This window comes from Coptis chinensis, chromosome 3, assembly GCF_015680905.1.
Source record: "Coptis chinensis isolate HL-2020 chromosome 3, ASM1568090v1, whole genome shotgun sequence".
Classification (NCBI taxonomy): Eukaryota; Viridiplantae; Streptophyta; class Magnoliopsida; order Ranunculales; family Ranunculaceae; genus Coptis; species Coptis chinensis.
Window position 1 is genome coordinate 107,384,757 of NC_141458.1, and position 22,021 is coordinate 107,406,777.

Genomic DNA, 22,021 nt, shown 5'->3' on the forward strand with positions numbered 1-22,021 from the left:
ATTCGTTTGCGCTGAAAAAATTGATAGATCAACTTAGGTAAATGTACTAGACTACCAGTTCTCTATGCCACCGAATCGAATGTATATAAAGCATAGACCAACTACATATACAATGTGCAAATAAAAAACACAAAATGAGGACAAAGGGTTCTTATATATAGTTTTGTATTAAACAATCAAACTAAAAATTATCAATTAAGACTTAAAAATTAACATATTTAAGAGTTGCAGAGAGGTGATTTTGTCCCTTATCAATCATAAATAATTTTGTTTTTGTACTTCAGCAATCACATGTCCACTATTCATGAATTATCAATTGCAAACTAATAAGTATCTAATCGTATCAAACATGCATATAAAACCATGAGGTTACGTTAATCGACCAGTGACCAACCTTACTTACCCCCCTTACTAATCGTCACGTTATAATGTCTCTTAGTTCAATAGTGTCTACAAGAGAGGCTTCTCTTAGTTCAATCTCTCTATTCTGTTTGGCTTCACTAATTGGGTTATACATCAAAACCACAAAGTTTGACTCTCTGGTGAGAGTGTTACTACCAGTCAAGATTGAAAAAGTGACTATCAATGGAGCCATCCTCCGTAGAGAAACAATACAGACTTACAAAATTAATGGACAACACCCTTACACGAAAACCAACACAACAACCAAGAAGAAGTGCAGCCAACTAAAAGAGAGCATTAGAAGTGAAGAACAAAATATCACAACTTTCTATAACAATAATTTACACAAAGATGATAATAGTTAAGATAGAGCTTTATACGATGTATTACAATGAAAATAATTACAGTTTTATACAATATAATAGTTAAGACAAAGATGATAATAGAACAATGAAAAATCACAACTTTAAACAATACTAATTTATAAACAAGACGCATATTGTTTCTCAATGCAAATAATTTATTTAAAACAATAAAATATATTGAACCTTTAAGAGATCGAAATCAACTGAAAATATTGCGAAGCTCGCTCTAACACATCTGCAAAAATTCACAAACTTATAAAGGGGCTTTAAAAAAAAAAAAAAAAAAAAGAGAAAGGAAGGTATTTTAGACAAAGAATAGTTTTTACCAACGTTTCTAGCTACTCTTGGTTGAATATATTGTAGAGAAAGGAGCTTGCTGTTCTAGAGAGAAGAAGTCGTTCAAGCTGTTGGTGGAGAAAAAGCGGTAGGTGTTTCAGTGAAAAAGAGGAGAGCAGTTGGATGTGGGAAAAAAATTGGGGGGAAGGGTTCGCTAAAAAGAGGAGAGCAGTTGGATGTAGGGAAAAATTGGGGGGGAAGGGTTCGCGCTCGATGGTTGGAAATTCGGGGAAAATAATTTGACTTATTTGGACCGTCCAATTGTTTTTCCCAATTTCTTGATGGTTACCTACTGTGAATTCCCACAAAACCCGTCAAATAATTTATTGGCAGGTACTAACCGTCCATTCTTGCCCGGCCTGGGGGTAAAAAAATGTTGTTTTCACATAGTGGTTGTGTTCACTAGATTTTAATTTTGAGGTGACGAAACTATTATATTTTTGGTTTCACATTTTTTTTTTGGGTGATCTAATGAATAACATCTTAATGTGCAGATAATTTTACATCAAAAGAGAAGTGGTATTATTTTTTGTGAAGAAATGGTTATAAGGAATTGCAAGAGGCTTCCGATGAATCTAAATGTTATTGGTCACTTTTTTATTTTTTTGTGAAGACGGTTTCATTCGCAACTTATTTGAGGGATGTTTAGAATTGTGTTTGTTTAAATTAATACTTTTATTAAGATGACTTTAAAAAAAAAATTATGAAAGGGGATGATGCAACTCTCTTTTGTTTCTAATTGAGTGAATTGACTCATTTTTATTTATTGAAATTTTGTTGTGTATTATATATTATTAAATAATTGATGTTCTAGTTGTTTTATTTTAGGTTTATTTGTTGAATGGTAATTGGATGGGAGGGGGGACAGGTGAAAATTGTGCAAATGGTGCAAAATTAACGACAATCTTAGTAATGAAAATAGTCTCATATCTATTGCCTCTAGTAATGATTAGAACGTTGTTTAAAACACTCAAAATTCAAATATTTTAAAGCTTTGACAACGATAAAAACGTCGCTCAAACACTCAAAATTCAAATATTTTAGACTTTTGACGACGATAAAAATGTTGCTAAAAACACTAAAAATTCAAATATTTTAGACCTTTGACAACGATAAAAACGTTGCTAATAACACCAAATTTTCAAAATTTTTGGACTTGTAGCGATAATCAAAACGTCGGCAATAATACTAAATTTTTCAAATTTTTTGGGTATTTATCGACGATGAAAACGTTGCTAAGTAAGGCCTCATTATCGACGATTTGGCAAATATCACAAAACATTTACCTTTTGTGACGTTATTGTATTGAGAATGCGGAAATAAATTACCGACGAAATTCGGACAATGGCAACAGTTACCATCGTCGCTGAAGGTGCCACATTTAGCGACGTGAAAAAAGTACAACTATATATAATTGCCGACTATATCATTGGCTACGATGTGGAAACACTCTAAAAATCATCGCTAAATATCATGGGCGACGTTTTATCAATATTCAGCGACGTTTATTTTTGCACTTTTGCAGGGATAATTCTAAATATTATAATAGAATGGGAGTTCGGGATAAGAGAGGAGTCTTTCCAGTGAAGTCTGTCTCTCATGTCATTGCCAACTCTACTAGATATAGTGCTGAATCACAAACATTATTTGTAATGGTTATTGCAAAAAAATTTAGAAACTTGTTATACCCCTTAGGCTCTAGAATTTGCTCTGGAAGATTGCAAAGAATGTATTGCCTACATGTGATAATAGCACAAGATGATTATAGACCCGGTATGTCAGTTATGTGGATGCATGCTTGAATGAGTCGGTTATGCTCGCTTTCTCTACTTGTTCTTGGTTTGCTCAGGTTTGGTTTGATTTACTGAAAAGTTGCTGCATGGACATTTTCGGCTGAATATTCTGATGGGATTGGATGGTGAAACCGTGAAAGTGCTACTGATACATCTCCTAATAGTTTAGCATGCGTTATTATGGATCTATTTGTTGGTGTTATCCCTCACATGAGGAGAGAAAAGGAGTTGATTTATGCTTGGAGAAGTCTGAGCACAACCCGCACTCTAATTGGTCTTGACCCAAGCACACCCTACGCCAAATTGCCTGGACATCGTCCAAGGCATGAGCGCTCCCCGCGCCCATCCCAAAGCACAATTCCGAGCGCCGTGCCTATGCCTATTTTGGCAGGATTCTATTTTTCCGGAACCGCGAGTTTTGGCTTATATGTTTGGGTTTTTAGCAAAACCAAACACACGAGAGGCAGCACAAAAGTCAGAGAAAACTCAATCTTGAAAGCTATCAAGATTGAGAGATAACCTTTACATAAAGACAACCCTATAAAGAGATAAGAGTGACCTAGTAAGGTGAGAGATTGAAATGAGAGATTGTAATCTTTCTTCCCATTTTATAAAGAACTAGCTTTTGTGGAAGTAGGCATCATTGGCCGAACCACGGTATATCTTTGTGTTGTGGTCAATGGTGGAGTTAGGAATATTGGTGAGGGTTAGCCACTTCAACACAACTAACAAAAAATACACACTAACACACTCAATTTGTCATTCTTTTTAAATCTTCGAAATTACAATTAACATTTCATTTAGCTTTAGAAAATTAAAAACTTAAAAATAGAAAATATTCCGTATATATGCTTTAGCTAGGAAACCACTTCAAAACTGTACAATTTACAAAAGCAATGAATTTTTAGGTCTGTCATAAGAAAAATAGTTGAGGCAATGGAAAAAAAGAAATTGCCACCACTCAATATGGCAAAAATATTGTAAAATGGTAGACTTTAGTGTATTTCTTTTTGTCTTCACTTACGCGTTTGCTTTAATTGTTTTCGTTCTATTCCAAAATTTCAATCAATATCTTAAAGTAGATTCAAAACTAATTTCATTACAATAAACAATCAAAATTAGTGTAGAAACACATTCAACACAATAAATTATCATGGATTCGATTAACCGATATAATTCATTAGAACCAATAAAAATATGTAAAAATATCAAGGAATAAAATGTTTAGATAACGTACCAATGAAAATATATTATGAAATATTGGGACGTGAGTGTTGTTTTTTTTCCTCCTTTTTTTTTTTTCCGTTTTATTTTTCCTACCAAAGAATTACAATAAATGTTTATAAAACTCGTACAAAAAGTGTTGTTCTATGAATGAAAAATAGATATAAAGAACAATTCGTGAGAAGATATGAGACTGACGAGGCTTTCTTTTTTCGTTTTGGTATGTTAGGTATGATGTATGTGTAGGTGTAGGTTAGGTAACAAATCAATATTCATATAAATTGTTTTATAATTATTATATATATATAAATATATATATATATATATATATATATATATATTTATATATATTTTATATAAAATATTAGTTTTTCTTTTTTTTCAAAAAGGGTGATTGGGGTGTACCACAGGACCCCTAGCTCTGCTTTGGTTGTGGTTTTCTTTAATTCTGCTTTACATTATTATTTGTTGTTAATAGTTGTTTAGTGAGTTGGGCATGTTAGTATAGGTTGTAGTTGATATTTAGAATTTATCTGGAGTTGAATTGTGTTCAAATACAAGTTATCTGTGTAGTAGGGGAATCGATTGGTATTGGTATAAACCCTAACAAGTGGTATCAGAGCCTTGGTTAGATTAGCCTAGGGTGTTATCCAAATCTTGGTTGGAAGGTGTTTGACAAAATTTCTGAGAGAAGATTTGAGTTTAAATAACTTGTAGAAATGGACCATTCCATGAACACTCACATGACGAGCCTAAATAGGAAGAACTACACCATTTCGAAAGCCAAGATGGAATACTTGTTTTATTGCAAGGACTTGGCACAACCATTGAGAATGGAAGAGAAAGACCAGTATCGGTCGCCGCGGCTGAGTGGAGCAAACTTGATAGAAAAACAATTGGGTACATTCGACAGTTGATTGATGACAGTGTCTTTCACCATGTATCCCAAGAGACAACAGCTTTTGGCTTGTGGAAGAAACTCGAAGACCTTTATGAGAGGAAGTCGGGCAGAAACAAAGTGTTGGTCATTAAGAAGTTTCCAGACACGAAGTACCAAGAAGGTTCTTCAATATCTGAGCATTTTAACGAATTACAGAATACCATCAATCAGATGCATTTGATGAAGATTGATTTGAGAGGCGAAGTTGAGGCTTTGTTTCTATTAGGCTCTCTACCCGAAAGTTGGGAGACATTAGCAGTCTCTCTACACGGAGCAACCAAAGATGGAATAGATACCATGGAGATGGCTACCACATCTTTGTTGAATGAGGAGACTAGAAGGAGTTCAAAAGGCAGCTCCTCTCACTCAGAGATCCTTGTCACAGAGAAATGGGGGAGAGATAGATACAGAAAACCATCTCGTTTAGAGGTGATGACAGAAGTAAATCTAGGGGTGAAGCTAGAACTCCTAAGGCAGAGAGGCCATGCTACTATTGTGCCACCAATGGTCACTTCAGATATGAGTGCAGAACACTGAAGAGGGATGAGAAGAATAACTGTGTACATGAAGACATGGTGCAAAGGAACGAAAACACAGGTAGAGATACTACTGCACTAGTCGAAGATCTAGTGGGAATTGCGGTCGATTGTGGGTGTCCGTCTTAGTACCTCATGTCGGGGATACAGTGGGTGATAGATCTGGGGAGCATCCTATCACGTCACACCGCACAGGGAATTCTTCACTACACAGCTGTGGTGAATATGGTGAAGTGAGGATGGATAACAGTGGCATCTCAAAGATTATAGGCATTGGAGATGTTCATGTAGAAACCAATGTCGGCTACACCTTGACACTTAAGGATGTAAGACATGTCCCTGACATACGGTTAAGCCTAATTAATTTGGGGAAATTAGATGACGATGGCTTTGTAAACTCGTTTGGTAACGGGGTATGAAAACTGAGCAGAGGTTCCATTGTAGCAGCCAGAGGGAAGAAAACTTGCTCTCTTTACAAAACACAAGCTAGTTTGTGTAAAGCAGAAGTGAAAGCGGCAGAAGAAGAAGCTTCCTCCGAACTGTGGCACAAAAGACTGTGTTATATGGGCATAAAAAGGGATGGAAGTTCTTGCTAAGCAAAAGGCATTGCCAGACATTAAAGGTATACATTTAAATACATGTACTCACTGTTTGGTAGGAAAGCAACACAGGGTGTCTTTCCAAAGATTCCCGTCTCACAGAAAGGACACTGTCTTTGAACTAGTGCACACAGACTTATGTGGTCCTATAAAAGTGAAGTCCCATGGGGGAGCTTCATACTTCATGACCTTCATTGATGATGCGACAAGAAAGATATGGACCTATAGTCTGAAGACCAAGGATGAAGTACTTGGCGTGTTTGGGAAATTCCATAGTATGGTGGAAAGAGAAACTGGAAAGTTGTTGAAGTGTATTCTCTCAGATAATGGGGGTGAGTACATTGGGCCGTTTGAAGAGTATCGCCAGAGTCATGGGATTCGTTATGAGCAGACCGTTCCTAAGACACCGCAACAGAATGGAATAGCGGAGAGAATGAACCGTACCATTGTAGATAGGATGAGATGCATGCTATCTCACTCTAAGCTACCTAGAACCTACTGGGTAGAAGCAATACGTACAGCCGTGCATGTGATCAATCTATCGCCGTCAAAGCCTCTAAATAGTGATTATCCAGAGAGAGTATGGTCAGACAGAGATGTTGATTATGGATACTTGAAGGTATTTGGGTGCAAGGCATTTGTGCATATTCTGAAGGATGGGAGATCCAAGCTTGATGACAAAGCCAAGCAGTGCATTTTTCTGGGTTATGGAGATGAAAAGTTTGGTTACAAACTCTATGATCCGATTAACAAGAAGGTAATCCGAAGTCGAGATATTGTGTTCCTGGAAGACCAAACCATAGCAGACTTTGAGGAGGGTGAGAAGCTACAGGCTTTCACTAATTATCTTGTTGATTCAGAACCAGAAGTTCCTACTGTAGAAGGTGCATAAGGCTTTGAGAATGCAAAGAACCATGAGTTTGAAGCTCATGATGAGAATCCAATTGCTCATGATAAGATAGAACCTATTGGTATAGAAGATGCAGATGAGATGCATGAACCACCACTAGAGCAAGCAGAAGTGCATCCTCTTGAGGCACCAGCAGATAGGGCAAGGAGGTCAAACAGAAAGAGACTAGGTTCAACCAGGTATCCACCACATACGTACGTGCTACTATCGGATGGTGGAGAACCTATGTACTATCAAGAGGCACTTGAAGGTACAGACAAATAAAAGTCGTTGAAGGTCATGCATGACAAGATTGATTCTTTGCATAAGAATCACACTTATGAGTTAGTTGAGAAACCACAAGGACAAAAAATTCTCAAGAATAAGTGGATATACAAAGTCAAGCATGAGGAGAACAATCCTCACCCAAGGCACAAAGCTCTCATTGTTGTGAAGGGATTCGGTCAAAGAAAAGGATTGACTTTGATGAGATTTTCTCTCCTGTAGTGAAGATGACTTCTATCCAGGTGGTATTAGGTATGACCGCAAGTATGAACCTAGAGGTTGAGCAGCTAGATGTTAAGACAACTTTTCTTCATGGAGACCTTGAAGAAGATGTCGACATGGACCAGCCAGAGGGGTTTGAGGTCAAAGGCAAGGAGCACCTAGTATGCAAGCTGATAAAGACCTTGTATGGGTTGAAGCAAGCACCGAGGTAGTGGTACATAAAGTTTGATTCCTTTATGGCAAAGCAAGGATACAAGAAATCTGCTTCCGGATCATTGTGTGTTTGTTCAGAGATTTCCAGACAGGGATTTCATTGTGCTATTGTTGTATGTGGATGATATGTTGATAGTCGGCCTAAACATCAACAAAATATCCAAACTGAAGAAAGACTTGAGTAAGTCCTTTGAGATGAAGGATTTGGGTCAAGCAAAGCAGATACTTGGGATGTGGATCACTCATGACAGAAAGAGTGGGACGTTGTGGCTTTCTTAAGAAAGCTACATTGAGAAGGTGTTGAAGAGATTCAACATGGATCAAGCGAAGCCAGTCAGTTGTCCACTTGGTGGCCAGTTCCACATGACCAAAGAGATGTGTCCAAAGGGTGAGCATGAGCAGAGTCAGATGGAAAAGATTCCTTATGCATCCACAGTGGGCAGCTTGATGTACGCAATGGTGTGTACAAGACCGGATATTGCTTTCGCCGTTGGTGTTGTAAGCCGATTTCTGTCAAATCCGGATAAGGAACATTGGGAAGGTGTTAAGTGGATATTGGGATATCTCAAGGGCACTTCCAAATTGTGTTTGTGCTTTGGTAGAAGTAAGCCCTTACTTGAAGGCTACACTTATGTAGACATAGCAGGTGATGTTGACTCGATGAAGTCCACCTCCGGTTATCTGGTTACTTTTGCAGGGGGAGCAGTTTCTTGGCAATCAAAGTTGCAAAAGTGTGTTGCCCTCTCCACTACAGAAGGCGAGCATATTACAGCCACTGAGTGTTGCAAAGAGATGTTATGGATGAAGAGGTTCTTCGACGAACTAGGGTTAAAGCAGAAACAGTTTGTAGTTCTATGTGACAGTCAGAGTGCCATCCATTTGAGCAAGAATCCGAGTTTCCATTCTAGATCCAAGCACATACATGTGCGTTATCATTGGATTAGAGAAGTACTCGAAGACAAGTATTTGTGTATCGAGAAGATCCATACCGACAAGAACGGGTCGGATATGATGACCAAAGTCTTACCAAAAGGTAAGTTTGATGTTTGTTGTGCTATTGCCGGAATGGCATCACACTCCTCCTGTTGATTTGGAAATTGCATGGAGGTAGCCCCCCTCACTGTTCGGGAGGGGGAGATTGTTGGCGTTATCTCTCACATAAGGAGAGAAAAGGAGTTGATTTCTGCTTGTAGAAGTCTAAGCGCAACCCGCGCTCCGATTGGTCTTGACCCAAGCGCACCTTGCGCCCAATTGCCTGGACATCGTCCAAGGCAAGAGCGCGCCCCGTGCCCATGCCTATTTTGGTAGGATTCTATTTTTCCGGAACCGCGAGTTTTGGCTTATATGTTTGGGTTTTTGGCAAAACCAAACACACGATAGGCAGCACAAAAGTCAGAGAAAACCCAATCTTGAAAACTATCAAGATTGAAAGATAACATTTACAGAAAGACAACCCTGTAAAAAGATAAGAGTGATCTAGTAAGGTGAGAGATTGAAAGGAGAGATTGTAATCTTCTTTCCCACTTTATAAATAACTAGCACTTGAGGAAGTAGGCACCATTTGCCGAACCACGGTATATCTTTGTGTTGTGGTTTGCTTTAATTCTACTTTACATTATTATTTGTTGTTAATAGTTATTTAGCGAGTTGGGCATGTTAGTATAGGTTGTAGTTGATATTTAGAATTTGTCTGGAGTTGAATTATGTTCAAATACAAATTATTTGTGTAGTAGAGGAATTGATTGGTATTGGTACCCCAACACTATTTGGATGTCAAAGAATAACTTATTGTTTGCTCATACTACATTATCTATTGATACGTGTTTACGTGCTGCAAGTGAAAGATGGAGGGAGTGGAATCAGATGACGTATAGTACTAATTTTGTTGGTATTTTATACAAGGAGCACTCTTTATCCAAGTGAAATACACATTATCATGCCTAAGGTATATATTGTCCCATATAAGTCGCCATTTTCCTAACCATTTCGCTCCTATTCATTCTTTAGTGTCAGCAGCATATATAGTTGATAAACATTGGAAAATTCGAGCGCAGATTGATTGCGAATAATATAAAGATTTTGGTCATGTTGAGGCATACATTAGCAAAATTGAATATTGTTTATCGCAGTAAGCTCGACATAAATCCCAATACTACCCGAGCACAGCACAAAAACAATATGTGAAAGTGTGAAGCTGCTATTCAACAAGACTAACTATGTTCTAGTACCTCATAGAATCATAGGACTACTCCCATAGACAATCGGTGCTCGCTGCTTAGGAATGTAAATGGCCCCCAATTCTTCCTCTTCAAATCACAAACGAACAACTGATCTCTGTGACGTACCAAAATTTTCACATGATCTACAAGTTGCTCTTATCACCACCTCTCCCTGCAACAAGGCAAGTGTTGTCCGACAAGAAGCTCTTCAGAAAAGTACGAGGCTTACCCTTCAATAAGGATTTGAGACTAATACCATGCAGCCTTAACCAACAGTGGTCTTCTCTGTCCGTTAAAACAAGCATAACTAATTCATCATCAGTGAGAATCGTGAGGCCAATCCACCCTTCTATCTCTGACAGACAGAGATAGTGGGGTTGATCTTTTACATAATCTGGACATTCTATATACGCTGGAAGTTTCGTGGCTTGGAATTCCATGGTTTCTACGTTTATTGAAAAAACGTGGTACACGATCTCGTCAACCTGATCAAAATTATTATAGTCATAATCTGTTGTCAACCAGTGCAACTCTTTCTTTGCCAAAAGTAGTCGAGATAATACTGGATGTTTCTCATTTGATAATATAAACGGAATGTCTACCTCTACCCACTGTGTTCCTCCACGTGTCAACACAAGGCATTTTCCCTCATTGCAGATCCCAAACACCTTGTATTTGTTGATAATAGAGTCATGGGCTAGTCCCCATTGAACGTCAAAATATTTGCAAAGAGGGAGAGCTTCGAATTGGGCAGTGACAGAGTTATAAATGGAAAGGTGGTTAGGACTATACGTGTTTTTGAAAAGGAGCAAACCGTTACAAGAAGATATCAACAACAAGTCGTCTGGCTTTACACCTTTTGTAGAGGGCAATATCATACTAGTTGCTCTCATATTGGTTTTCTTTAAGTTAATGGATAAGTGACCATACTCGTACTTGGTACTTGTCCCATCTTCATACTTTTTATATGTAGTTAAGAGGATCTTCTCCTTTTCTTCTTCTAGATGACAACGAGAGAGGACTTGCTCGGCGAAACTGGGATTAGAGATTAAAGAGAACCACGACTTGCTGACGGACTTGAATCTAATGACATCCTTTCTAGGAATTTTAAGCAGAAGTTTCGCCTAATATTTCTTCAGGTATATAACAAATCCTTTTTATTGACTTTCTCGAAAGAGCCATTCTTGGAGGAAATTATGGCCGTCAAAATGCTTGAAATGACACAGAGGATAGGTAGTTTGTAAGTGAAAAATAAATGATTTTCAAAATAACTATGTAGTACTTCAGAACAACTCCTAACGAGCGAAGAAGGCGAATAAAAGGGGAGAAGACAAAGATCTATACGACCAAGTGCAACGTGGAATGGAAACCTAGAGAACTTGGAAGGAAAAACAAAAAACAAGTCGAGATTATTACTCTTTTAACAATTGTAATAAGATAGTAATATAGAAAAAGTGAAAAACCACGGCGCTCTACCACTGAGCTAAGAAGGATAGACAAAATAGGGTACCCGCATCTCCCTGAAATCGCTTCCCCCAATTGTTTATATATAGACATCTCAGTTAGGAGATTAGACTTGGATTTTGACTTGGATTTTTACTTGGACTTAGATTTGGACTTGCCCACAATAGTTTTTTGAGGTTGATTTGGATACAATAGTTTTTTGAGTTGGATTTCTATTCCCGATGACTACTATTTTAGAAGTCAAAAACTTTTATCACCGAAAAAAAAGATGTCAAAAACTCAAAATCCAGTGTTTTTCCAAAGAAAAAATAGCAAAAAATTTACAAATCTGGGAACTAAATTTCTTTTTCAAGCCGTTGTTTCGATGGTGAATGAAAACAAAATTATGGAAAATTTGGTGAATTTTCGTGTAAAGGATGAGAAAAAATAAAAACCATTAGAAAAATCCATCGATATAGTATTGATTATTCTTGTTGCAAAAAAATACTTTCAAGTTCCAACAAAAGGATTACTGATCTTAAGTAAATGACCATTTACCTTTCTCAAAAATATATATAAATCCTAGATAAATAGAAAACAAAAATTTAAGACAACTTCATTATGTTATTACTATTAAAATCTCCAAACTAAATTAAGTAAAATGTGGAATAACCATAAAATGAAATCCGTGTTTACATGGTGGGTATTTGGGGTTTAACTGGCGATTTAATTGGAATAATCGGGATGTATATATCTTCCCCTATCAATATATATATTAGTATATATAATCATAATAAAAAAATTTAAATAGTTATTAGAGGTGCAACAAAAAATATCAAATTTTCATGTCACATCTAACCAATTCAATCATAGACTAGTGGAGTACTACATGAAAAAAATGAAAAACATTAGAAAATTTAGCAATATATTATTGATTGCAAAAATACTTTCGGAGTTATTTATTTTTTTAAATAGTGACCTTTAAATAAAATGACCAATTCCCCGTCATTGTTTTGTATAACAAACATTGGTATTTTGTATAGAGGCGATCTTGCCCATATGAAATAACCATTGGGTGGTTTGTTTGTTTGTGTTTTTAGTTTTTTTTTTTGTTTGTTTGTTTTGTTTTGTTTTTTTTTTCCAAAACGCATTTATAGTTATTTGACCAAACTTTATCAACACAATCCTTTGATTCCTTTCTCCACCCACCCATAAATTTTTTCATCCAATAATTTCAATGAAGTTTCCATTAAGTTTCCAAAAAATGTGTCTATTTTAGGCGCTTTTATATGAGACTACGGGTTAATAACATCAATTTTCACTATACATAAACCTAGACAGTTGGACTATTCAAGTAATTTTAAGGTGAAATACTCCTTGACTATTTTACATTAGAAAAGCTAACAAATTTATGTGTATGCACGTAAAAAAAATTTAAAACAACAAATTTGGGGTTAGTGATTTGATTTTCTATCACAAAGCTTGAAATTACCACATAAATGGTAAATTTATTAACTTGTATGATTGATATATGTTTACGGGGATATTAAAATGACTATTGACACTTCACTAGTTATAGATAAACTATTCTCATGTAGGGAAAAGTTTTTATTTTTTTTCTTCGAGTTTTAGGGTTAAAATAGTGGAAATTGTTGAATAATTATAATAACAAATAAAGAACTGAAATTAGAACCGGAATCGATAAAAAATAGTGGGTTTTAATGGTTTCATCAAGTATGGCTCTTATAATTCTCATATTAAAACCGATAAGAATCGGAACATATAAAACCGCTAAAAATAAAATCGAAACTGCTGAAACCATTAAAACCCGAACTAGAACCCACCCGTTGACACCCCTAATCATAACTATATTGTGACTGATTACACTCTTGTGATATAGCTCATAATCTTTACGTGTTTGTTCCTATATATAGGATGAGCAAGATGTTTTCCACAAAACAATTACTAATATTTCATTCATTTTCGTATTTTTTGGCTAAATAGTTCCTGTTATTGAGCACTAGAATACTTGCTTCTTGTGATTTTCTTGTGATTGGCGTTATAACCTGTCAACATACCTAAATTGATATCAATACTAGTCAATATATTTATTAAAATTCAATTGGCTAGTAATCGGTAGACCCATATAGACTTCGATTTGAAACTTGATAGAAGGCCCAAATGACAAAGCCGAAACAGACAACCAAACCGAACATTTCATCTTCGTTTTTATTCAAATTCGGTTTGGTTTCGATTTAGGCTTTTAGAAAACTGAATTCGGTCTACGGTTTCTATAAAAACCGGACTGAGATCAGCCCTAGCTACATAACCAATTGAAGCTCTTCTCAAATGACCTTAATGTTACTAAAACGTCAATGGTGAAAGCATCCACTTTGTACACTATATTGTTTGAGAAAATAAGAAAATAAAAGCTTATGTATGTATCAAAGTTATTTGTGTTTCCTGGAATAAAATAAGTCTTCTATTAAGCAAGGCCCAAAATATTGAATTCGGTGAATATATTGGTGTATCCAAAAAACGATATATATTGGACATATCTATTTTTTTTTACCAGTCCAAACTTTCTAAAATATCGGAAATATCAAATATATCAGAAATATCAAATATATCGGAGGACATAATATCAACATTTATTTATCAAGAAAACCATAAAAAAATATTGACAAATAATTAACCACAATGTTATAATCTAATGTACTCAAAGTCTCAAATTACAAAATAAGAAAAATAAGTTACATCAATACATAAACGAGTGACGTGACTAGTCAACTTCCATATTCTTGAATCCTAACTGCTTCACAATACCCTACCCAAGTGTATACAAAGTTATACCCACCGTCAAGAAATTGTCGAACATGCCACTCATATTTTTGTGTTGGAAATTCTAACATGATTCCAATTCGAGGAGTGTTGGTGTAAGTATATATTAGGCGCAATGCAACAAATCCAGGTGCGTGTTCCAATAGATTCAAAACTTGGATAGAGTTGTCCATATGTTGGTTCAGGTTGTGGTGCGCCATAAGGTTGTTGATCAACCCCCATCCAATATCCATATGAAGAACCATATGACGCACTACTCGCAGGGTGACTGATCATGCCGCTAGAAGAATTGTTATCTCTTGATTTGTTGTATCCCCAACCACTACCATATACCCTCTCATTGTCTTGGTCGTGTGTCCCTGAACTCATACTCATTGCTTCAAAATTAGAAGAAACTGAATCAATATCAACATCATTTCTTATAATGTGTCCTCGTTGTCTTCTTTGACCAACACTTCCACGCCCTGGCTCATACATTTTTTTGAGAATTGTCATTAAGAACTCCTCTACCACTATTGTTTCTAGGTGCAACCTCATATACTTGTGGGTCCAATGGAGTTTCCTCATTAGTTGAGTCATGCAATTGAATGTTAAAATTACCTCCACCACCACCACCACCATTGTTGTCACCATCACCACCACCACTATCATCGGATATATCGGATATCTCGCCGACATATATAAGATATATCCGATATCTCGCTGATATATATCGGATATATCGAAAATATTTATATTTAAAAATGGTCAAAAAGTCAAACGATATATATCGTAAATATCGGATATATCGATTATATCGGCGATATAAAGTTTTATATCGGAAATTCCGATATATATTAGGAAAAAAAAGACTCAATATTCAGTGGATATATATCGGATATATCGATTTCGGTGTACCAAAAAAACGATATATATCGGCGATATTTTGGGCCTTGCTATTAAGAAACGAAAAAGGTTTTTAAAAACGGTTTTAATGATTTAAAAAATAAAAATAAATAAATGTCAGTCTCTCACATATAAATCGAAAATAATCACTGGATCCTTTTACACCAACTAGCAGTTGGACACTTGAAAATCTTTTCTCACACACATTGCCAGAATTTGAATTTTAGTACACAAGAAAGCCTTGACAGTGAAAATCAAATTTCGTAGATAGCCACAGCAAGAAAATTATTTTAAGGATTTGTGCTATATTCAGTTATTCACATTATACACGATTTTTCAAAATAGAGGATATATTATAATATTTTCAGTTTGAAATACATGATTTTTTGTCCTTAATTAATTTACCGCCCTTGATGCCTTGCCCACCATTAAAGACGATTCCAGCTCCATCCATGTCTTGGTGTTTTTTTTAGAACATACAAGTGTACAACAAGTCTATGTCCAAATTTGTTAAAGCTAGTATTCGGTTACACCTTATTTTCTTTCTAATAGAATTTGGCTTTTGAATAGAGGTTCTATAGATAAATTCCTAATGGAAAAATAGGAAAATGCTTGGATTTGTCATTTTGTCGCCTTAGAACTAAGATGTAAAGGACTTTGTTTATTTCATTTTGAAGTGGCAGTGAACTTTATCAACTATAAATTTTGGATAGTATTTGGGGTTTTTTGGGTAAAACAATCTTTTGCTTTTGAAGAATTATCTCAATTAGTTATCTATAATTAACATAGACATTTAAATTGGATCAACCTTTTTTCTACCATGAAATATCCTTGATAAAATATTAAAATCAATTATTCAATGCCTTTAAGAATGACTACTTCGTCATTTCAAAATTTACTACCATCTATACCCTTAAGATTACATAGTAATTTAAGGACGTATATGTAAATTCAGGTCGGAAATCAACTATATGCCCACATTCAATTGTTCGTGACTTACCCTTCATTAATTGTTAAATAATTACCTTTTATACCGAAATCAAATTCAAGAAACCAACCGTCTCTTTTCTTCTTCTCTCTCCCAAATCTCTCCTAATTTGCTCTCCCTTAAACTGAAAGCCACAAAAAAAAAATAATAATAAAAAAATAAAATAAAAAAAAAAAACATACCTGATTGTCTCTCTACTGCCGATTATTATTAGAAGTGAAGCGAACAAAAAAAATCTCGGTTTCAAAAGGTAATATATTTGTCCTTTATTTGATTACTTGATTTCAATATCGATATTGATTTAAAACCCCTGCACATCTCTTCGTCCTCTTGGTTCATGTTTTTTTTTTTTTTCATCTAAGACTGTATTGTTTTATAAATTTTATAGGTAACATAAAACAGTTGGCTCACTTTTTTCTAAGAGAATGCAAGTTTGAACCTGATTTCTTATCTTATGTAGTTTTTTTTTTTTTGATTTTTTTTTTCTCTCAACATTCAGCATTAAGATAGATCCAGATGCAGCCTTCTTGAAGAATGAACAATATCCTGTACTCACAGTGTTGTCAGCATGTCATACGTTTTTCTGAGGTAATATTTTGGTTTTTCTTCTTCTTATTATGGTAATATTCCCCTTCCGCTCTTTCAAACTAGAGACATTGAGTGCATTATTTGATGGGATTCTCTTGCACACAGGAAACAGAAACCACTTTCATAGTAATACAAGTGAGTTAGAAGATTGTGTTATCATAGATAATCGGATGTTCAAAAGCATAGAGTTTATGATGTTTGAGACTGATCATATGGCTCCCTTAAGATTTAGTCACTGTTCCACTAAGCACGATTTCTGTGAAATGTTTGATTCCAAATCCTGCTGTACGTTCATCGTAGGAGGTTGAAATGGATTATATTGGCAGACGTGTTTCTTATGGACAATTATCAGGTAAGCAAGGTCTGTTTTATCTTCTATGGAAACTAATTACACAAACAAACAGATCATTACTACAACTTATCTTCTTAATTTTTCATTGCTTTCGGTCTTCTTGGCAGGAACTGTGTATGGGAGTTTAGAAAACCACAAACTGACATTCATTAGTAGTGTGAAGCTGATAGCTGGCATTAACAAGATTTCCTTACTTAGTATAGATGTTGGCCTCCCGGTTTGTTCTTACTCTTTAACTGAATTTTCCTTATACTTTGTGAAGTGCGTTTGCTGTAGGGAATATTATCGTTGTTGTTGTTGTTGTTGATCCCCTGGAATAGTAATTGTTTAGCACCTGTTCACAACCTTTTCTTGCTTACCAAAAATCAACGAAGGTATGAATTCATGAGAGAGGTCAAATATAGGCATAATCTCATTGTCACTCACATTTGGAAACAAGTTGTCTGATATTATCTCATCTTGACCAACAGCAGGTTGATGGAAACAAGAAAGACCATTTGCAGAATTCAAATATACTTAAAACGAAGGAGGTGTTTGAGAGGGAGAAAGATTGTTCAAATTAGTCAGATACGTTTGTGTTCTTTCTTTTTCGTTTGAAAGTTGGAATTAAGGTCTGGCTTACATAGTTGTGTCATATGTTTCTGGGAGCTCGGTCAATTCATTGAGTTATAATGTTGTGTTGTTTATACTGGTACACCTTTTAGCCCTGAAAATGCAAAGGAGCTAAACCTTAAGGAGAAACACAGAGTTTACTAACTAAGATTACATTCTTTGTGTGGATTTCATCTTCTTATTTTGATTTTTTCAATTATTTTTGAAAGAAATAAACTCATGACCAATCATGCTGATTGTGGACCCAGGACATCCAAGTGACGTTGCGGGAAGAAATTAAAAGCGCATGTGAGTATCGTCCATTTAAAAAGTGTGATTATGGTCCAAGAATATCTAATGCGATTTGTTGCAAGAAGCTAGAGTACATTATTGAAGAACTGGATGGCATAAAGGAAAACGTTGATCAATATCAGGATTCAGTCTAACATCACATGCTGTACAAGTTGTAAGTATACTTGACTTAAACTTATGGCATATTTGCATTTCTAAGTAGACATCCATAGGATGCTTCTTCTCATGATTTGGCAAAGTGCTATATATGCATATATTCCATATTGATTGTCCTTAATAAAGTGCACATATGACTTTCCTTCATTTTATTAGGGATAATTGATTCTAAGGCAAGCATCTATACGTTTAGGACAATATCATTTAAACAAATAAGACAAAAAATAAAATAATAGATGGAATGTGGAATAGTTGGTAAATGATAACATAGTAGTTTCATCTATGTTATTTGTGGAAGAGTAAGCATGTGGAGCACGCATCTATTGCTATCTAATTCATGCTGTTATTTGATGTATATTTCGAGGAGAAAGTTTTTGCACTGGAAAACACAAGAGTTATCCATCTAAAGACAAAAAGAAGAAGAAGAAAAAAGATAAATGATTTAAGAAGCTATGATAATCAGTTTGTTGGTAATGTACAATTTATGTGTGTCCAGAGTAGGACACGCTTGTGGATAATTTATGAGAGGTGGATGTTTTGGAAGAACAACTGGGAAGATAAGCACTAAAGAAGGTTGGAAGGGATTTCAGTGTGGTAGTTCTGAATCACAAAGTATATACTAGGCTCAGACTATATTACATTGAGTCGAATAGAGGAACATATAACCCTAAAAAATTATGTCCATTTATTTCCTAATGATATGGTATACATGTCTATTTTATATGATACTTAAAACACTTCTAACACATTTCATAATTATAAAGATCATCAAGTGTTAGACAGATGAGGGAGATCCTTACAGATTATGCACCTTAGTATTGTAGCTATTAGACCCTGTGTACATGGCAAATGAAGCATAAACCAAAATGTGGGAATCATAGCATCTTGCTGTTAGCTTTAAATTTTTGGGAGTCATTTCCCAACTTGGGTACATCATGGTGTCCGTCAGCAAGCAGTAAACCAAATGGAATATGTGCTTGCATTTCAGATTCATCTCCTAACTAGAGTGAGTCTCCGTATGGCCAAGGTTGGAAATGGGTCCAAGGTTCTTTTTTGAAGATAAATGGTGCTTAGGTAGACCATAAATATGGTGAGTTATATGCGGTAGAATAACAACACATTGCAGTTAGTGATGTTAACTAAGAATGGGATCTGATTTGAAGAAGACCGTTTGACAATGCCAACCTTTTACAGCTTATTCGCAGTCGAACAACTAATGCCAACCTTTGACAGGGGACGGTGTGTGGTGGTGATTCCTTAAAACGTTCAAATCTGTGAGAATTGATAGAAGGTAAGACTCCGAAGTCCATTGAATGACTAAAGCCAACCTTGACAGTGGACGGTGTGTGGTGGTGATGCCTTACCATAAGAGAATTGATGTGTTTCAGATGTGGAGCAATCAACAGATGCAGTTAAGAAGGACAACAATTTTCTAATTTCATCTAATCCTGTTCAAGAACGGGATATGGTACGAGAAAATTGTCAAATGCATAGCTCGAAACAAAAGCACCAGGTGGTCAAGGAGAATAAACAACATCAGCCAGAGTTTAATCCAGAACCACAGGGTTTGGGCAGTATACACCGGAAATTGTCTTCTTGGTTTGAAAAGTTTGTGATTAATCTTGCTTCAGCATACAACATCTTGCTTAGGAAATTAGTCGGTGCTATTGTGCAATTTTAACCATTATTATAATTCTGTCATACCTTATTGTTGCATTCCATGATGTCATACTGTGAAATCGATAACGGAAACAATATAATCTGTGTTTTATTTGGGGAAACAATATAGTCTGTGTTTTAATTCGTTTTTGTAAGCTTTTGAGTCAAAATGGCAATTTTTTATTTCTTTAGTTCTCGATTTTGAAATTTTTTAGTTAATGTTTTAAAAGTTATTTTACAAACTTCATTTGTTTCATTTTGGTCAAGTTTTTGGTATGTACTACATGCAATTTAACCAATACTAATTCATTGCATAGAGAGAATGGTCAGATTTTTCAGCATAATTGTTTAATCAATAATGCCATAAAAAAGAATAAGAATACGAGAGACGCATTGCATTGGTGTGTCTTAAGGTAACAATCATTGTTGTCTGGTTGAATTAGATGACTTAGTACTTATTCCTAGGTCTTTGCTTTCTATATATGGAAGATTTGGTCATTTTCCATTATATATCTCTCCGGTTTTATTTCATATCCTTTGTAAATTCAAATTTTTATGTTTAGTTACATCATATCAAATTGCATAGTTGCAAATTTTGATTAATTTATGGGAGTCAAAGGGAAACTCCTTTCAATGTTAGATTTGGTGATTGCTAAAAGTTCAAGAAAGTATAGACTTTCGGTATTTGATGATTTTGCTCAAGAAAGACCATTGATGAGTCCCTGCCAAAATTGAACAAGTCGGCTAGTCACTAAAAATGTGATTTACCTAGGTCTATGCAATTGATTTTTTAGAGTCGCCACTAACTTTATTAAGAAAAAGTGGGGCCAAAATCTAATAAACCCCTTTTAAAACCTATGTGAAGGACTAGTACCCAATTTAACCAATACTAAACTAGATGATTATTGGGTTCAATAATGAGTCAAGGATTATGTGTGTGGGAAGGTGTTAGGCACTTATTCCTACACTTTCGCATGGTAAAACCAAATTTTTAGTTCTATTGAGGTGTAAAACTTTTTGAGATAGGAAAAACTAACTTTATTAAAAAAGCTTGAAAATTAATCTACCAAGTTGGATGATCTTCACTAAATTATTTAAAAGCAAATGACTATATGCTATAGTAAAACTAAAAAAAAAAACAAGTAATCCTAATATGCAATACTAGTTAAAATAAAAGAGAAAAGAAAGATATCACCTTGTTTAGAATGTTGCCTCATACTTGATTGTAGATTGATTGATTGATGATCTTGATTGATTATTGATGAATGATGATGATAAACTTGATCTAGAATTGACAACTGTGATTTTTGGATTAAAACAAGTGATTTGAGAAAAAAAAAACTTTTGGTGAAAAGAAGTTTCTACTCAAGATCGAAAGAGGGGAAAAGAAGACTAAAGACGAAGAACACGAAGAATTTCATTAGAAAAACCTTGAAGTCAAAATTTTACCTTCAACTCCAGATTAAACTAAAGAAATTCTACTCTAGAATGATGAACTAGAAAAGAAAAAAAAAGAAGAACACTCAAGAAAAGAAAACTACTAGGCTATTAGCTCTGAATAGCTAGGTCCAGATTATTAACTCCGAATTCCTAGCTCCAGATCCTTAGCTCCAGATGTTTTTTGTGGGTGAATGAGACCCATATTTATAGCTTTTGGGCGTGGATTCAAATATGGTAATGAGTTTGATCCAATGGCTGAGTATTAATGAATGGCTTGATATCTTTTTGGTTGCACCTCCTAAATCTGGCCCTTGATTCAAGAGGTGGGATAAGGGGTTCGATCTTGGCCCTTGATCTTTGGATATTTCAGATGGATTAGGGCAAAAAATCAAACCCTACACGTCCTCAATGAGCCCACAATCCAAGGTTTCCAAACATAGCTCCAAAATGACATATTATCTAGAATATTCTTGATTTTAGGGATCAAATTAAATCAAACAATTAAGGAAGGTTCTCTAGGTTTTTGGAGGCTTGAAAATGGGCTAGAAACCCTAATGAAAAGGTCCAACTCGAGCTGGATCCACAGCCCACGAGCACGGGTCCAAAATCCACAAAAAGGCCCATTTTGACCATATTTTCAATGCTGCAAATTCCCTTTGAATGGGTCAAAATTAGGCAAACTCTTCTTCACAAAATATGATCCTTAATCCATTAGGAAGGTCCATGAACTCTTAAAAATACCC

The 22,021-nt window shown here is 35.3% G+C and overlaps 1 protein-coding gene across 3 annotated transcripts; it reads left to right on the forward strand.

The window, feature by feature from the left end:
- The first annotated feature begins 16,136 nt into the window (after nt 1–16,136).
- LOC147512705 (mediator of RNA polymerase II transcription subunit 11-like) lies at nt 16,137–21,560 on the forward strand. 3 transcript variants are annotated; one of them, XM_086599481.1, is made up of 6 exons: nt 16,137–16,430; nt 16,680–16,768; nt 16,874–17,129; nt 17,228–17,337; nt 17,981–18,177; nt 21,161–21,560. In XM_086599481.1, exons 3-5 carry the CDS (start codon nt 17,078–17,080, stop codon nt 18,155–18,157), a joined length of 339 nt encoding a protein of 112 aa, XP_086455607.1. In that variant the 5' UTR covers nt 16,137–16,430; nt 16,680–16,768; nt 16,874–17,077; the 3' UTR covers nt 18,158–18,177; nt 21,161–21,560. The 3 variants fall into 3 exon arrangements, 2 of the variants coding, with proteins under 2 accessions (XP_086455607.1, XP_086455608.1); XM_086599482.1 differs by lacking the exons at nt 17,981–18,177; nt 21,161–21,560 and adding an exon at nt 17,591–17,710 and having other exon boundaries at nt 16,191–16,430; nt 16,874–16,903; nt 17,069–17,120; nt 17,228–17,494; XR_015217253.1 differs by lacking the exons at nt 16,137–16,430; nt 16,680–16,768; nt 16,874–17,129; nt 17,228–17,337; nt 21,161–21,560 and adding exons at nt 19,374–19,470; nt 19,568–19,705 and having other exon boundaries at nt 18,045–18,177.
- Nucleotides 21,561–22,021: the final 461 nt, after the last annotated feature.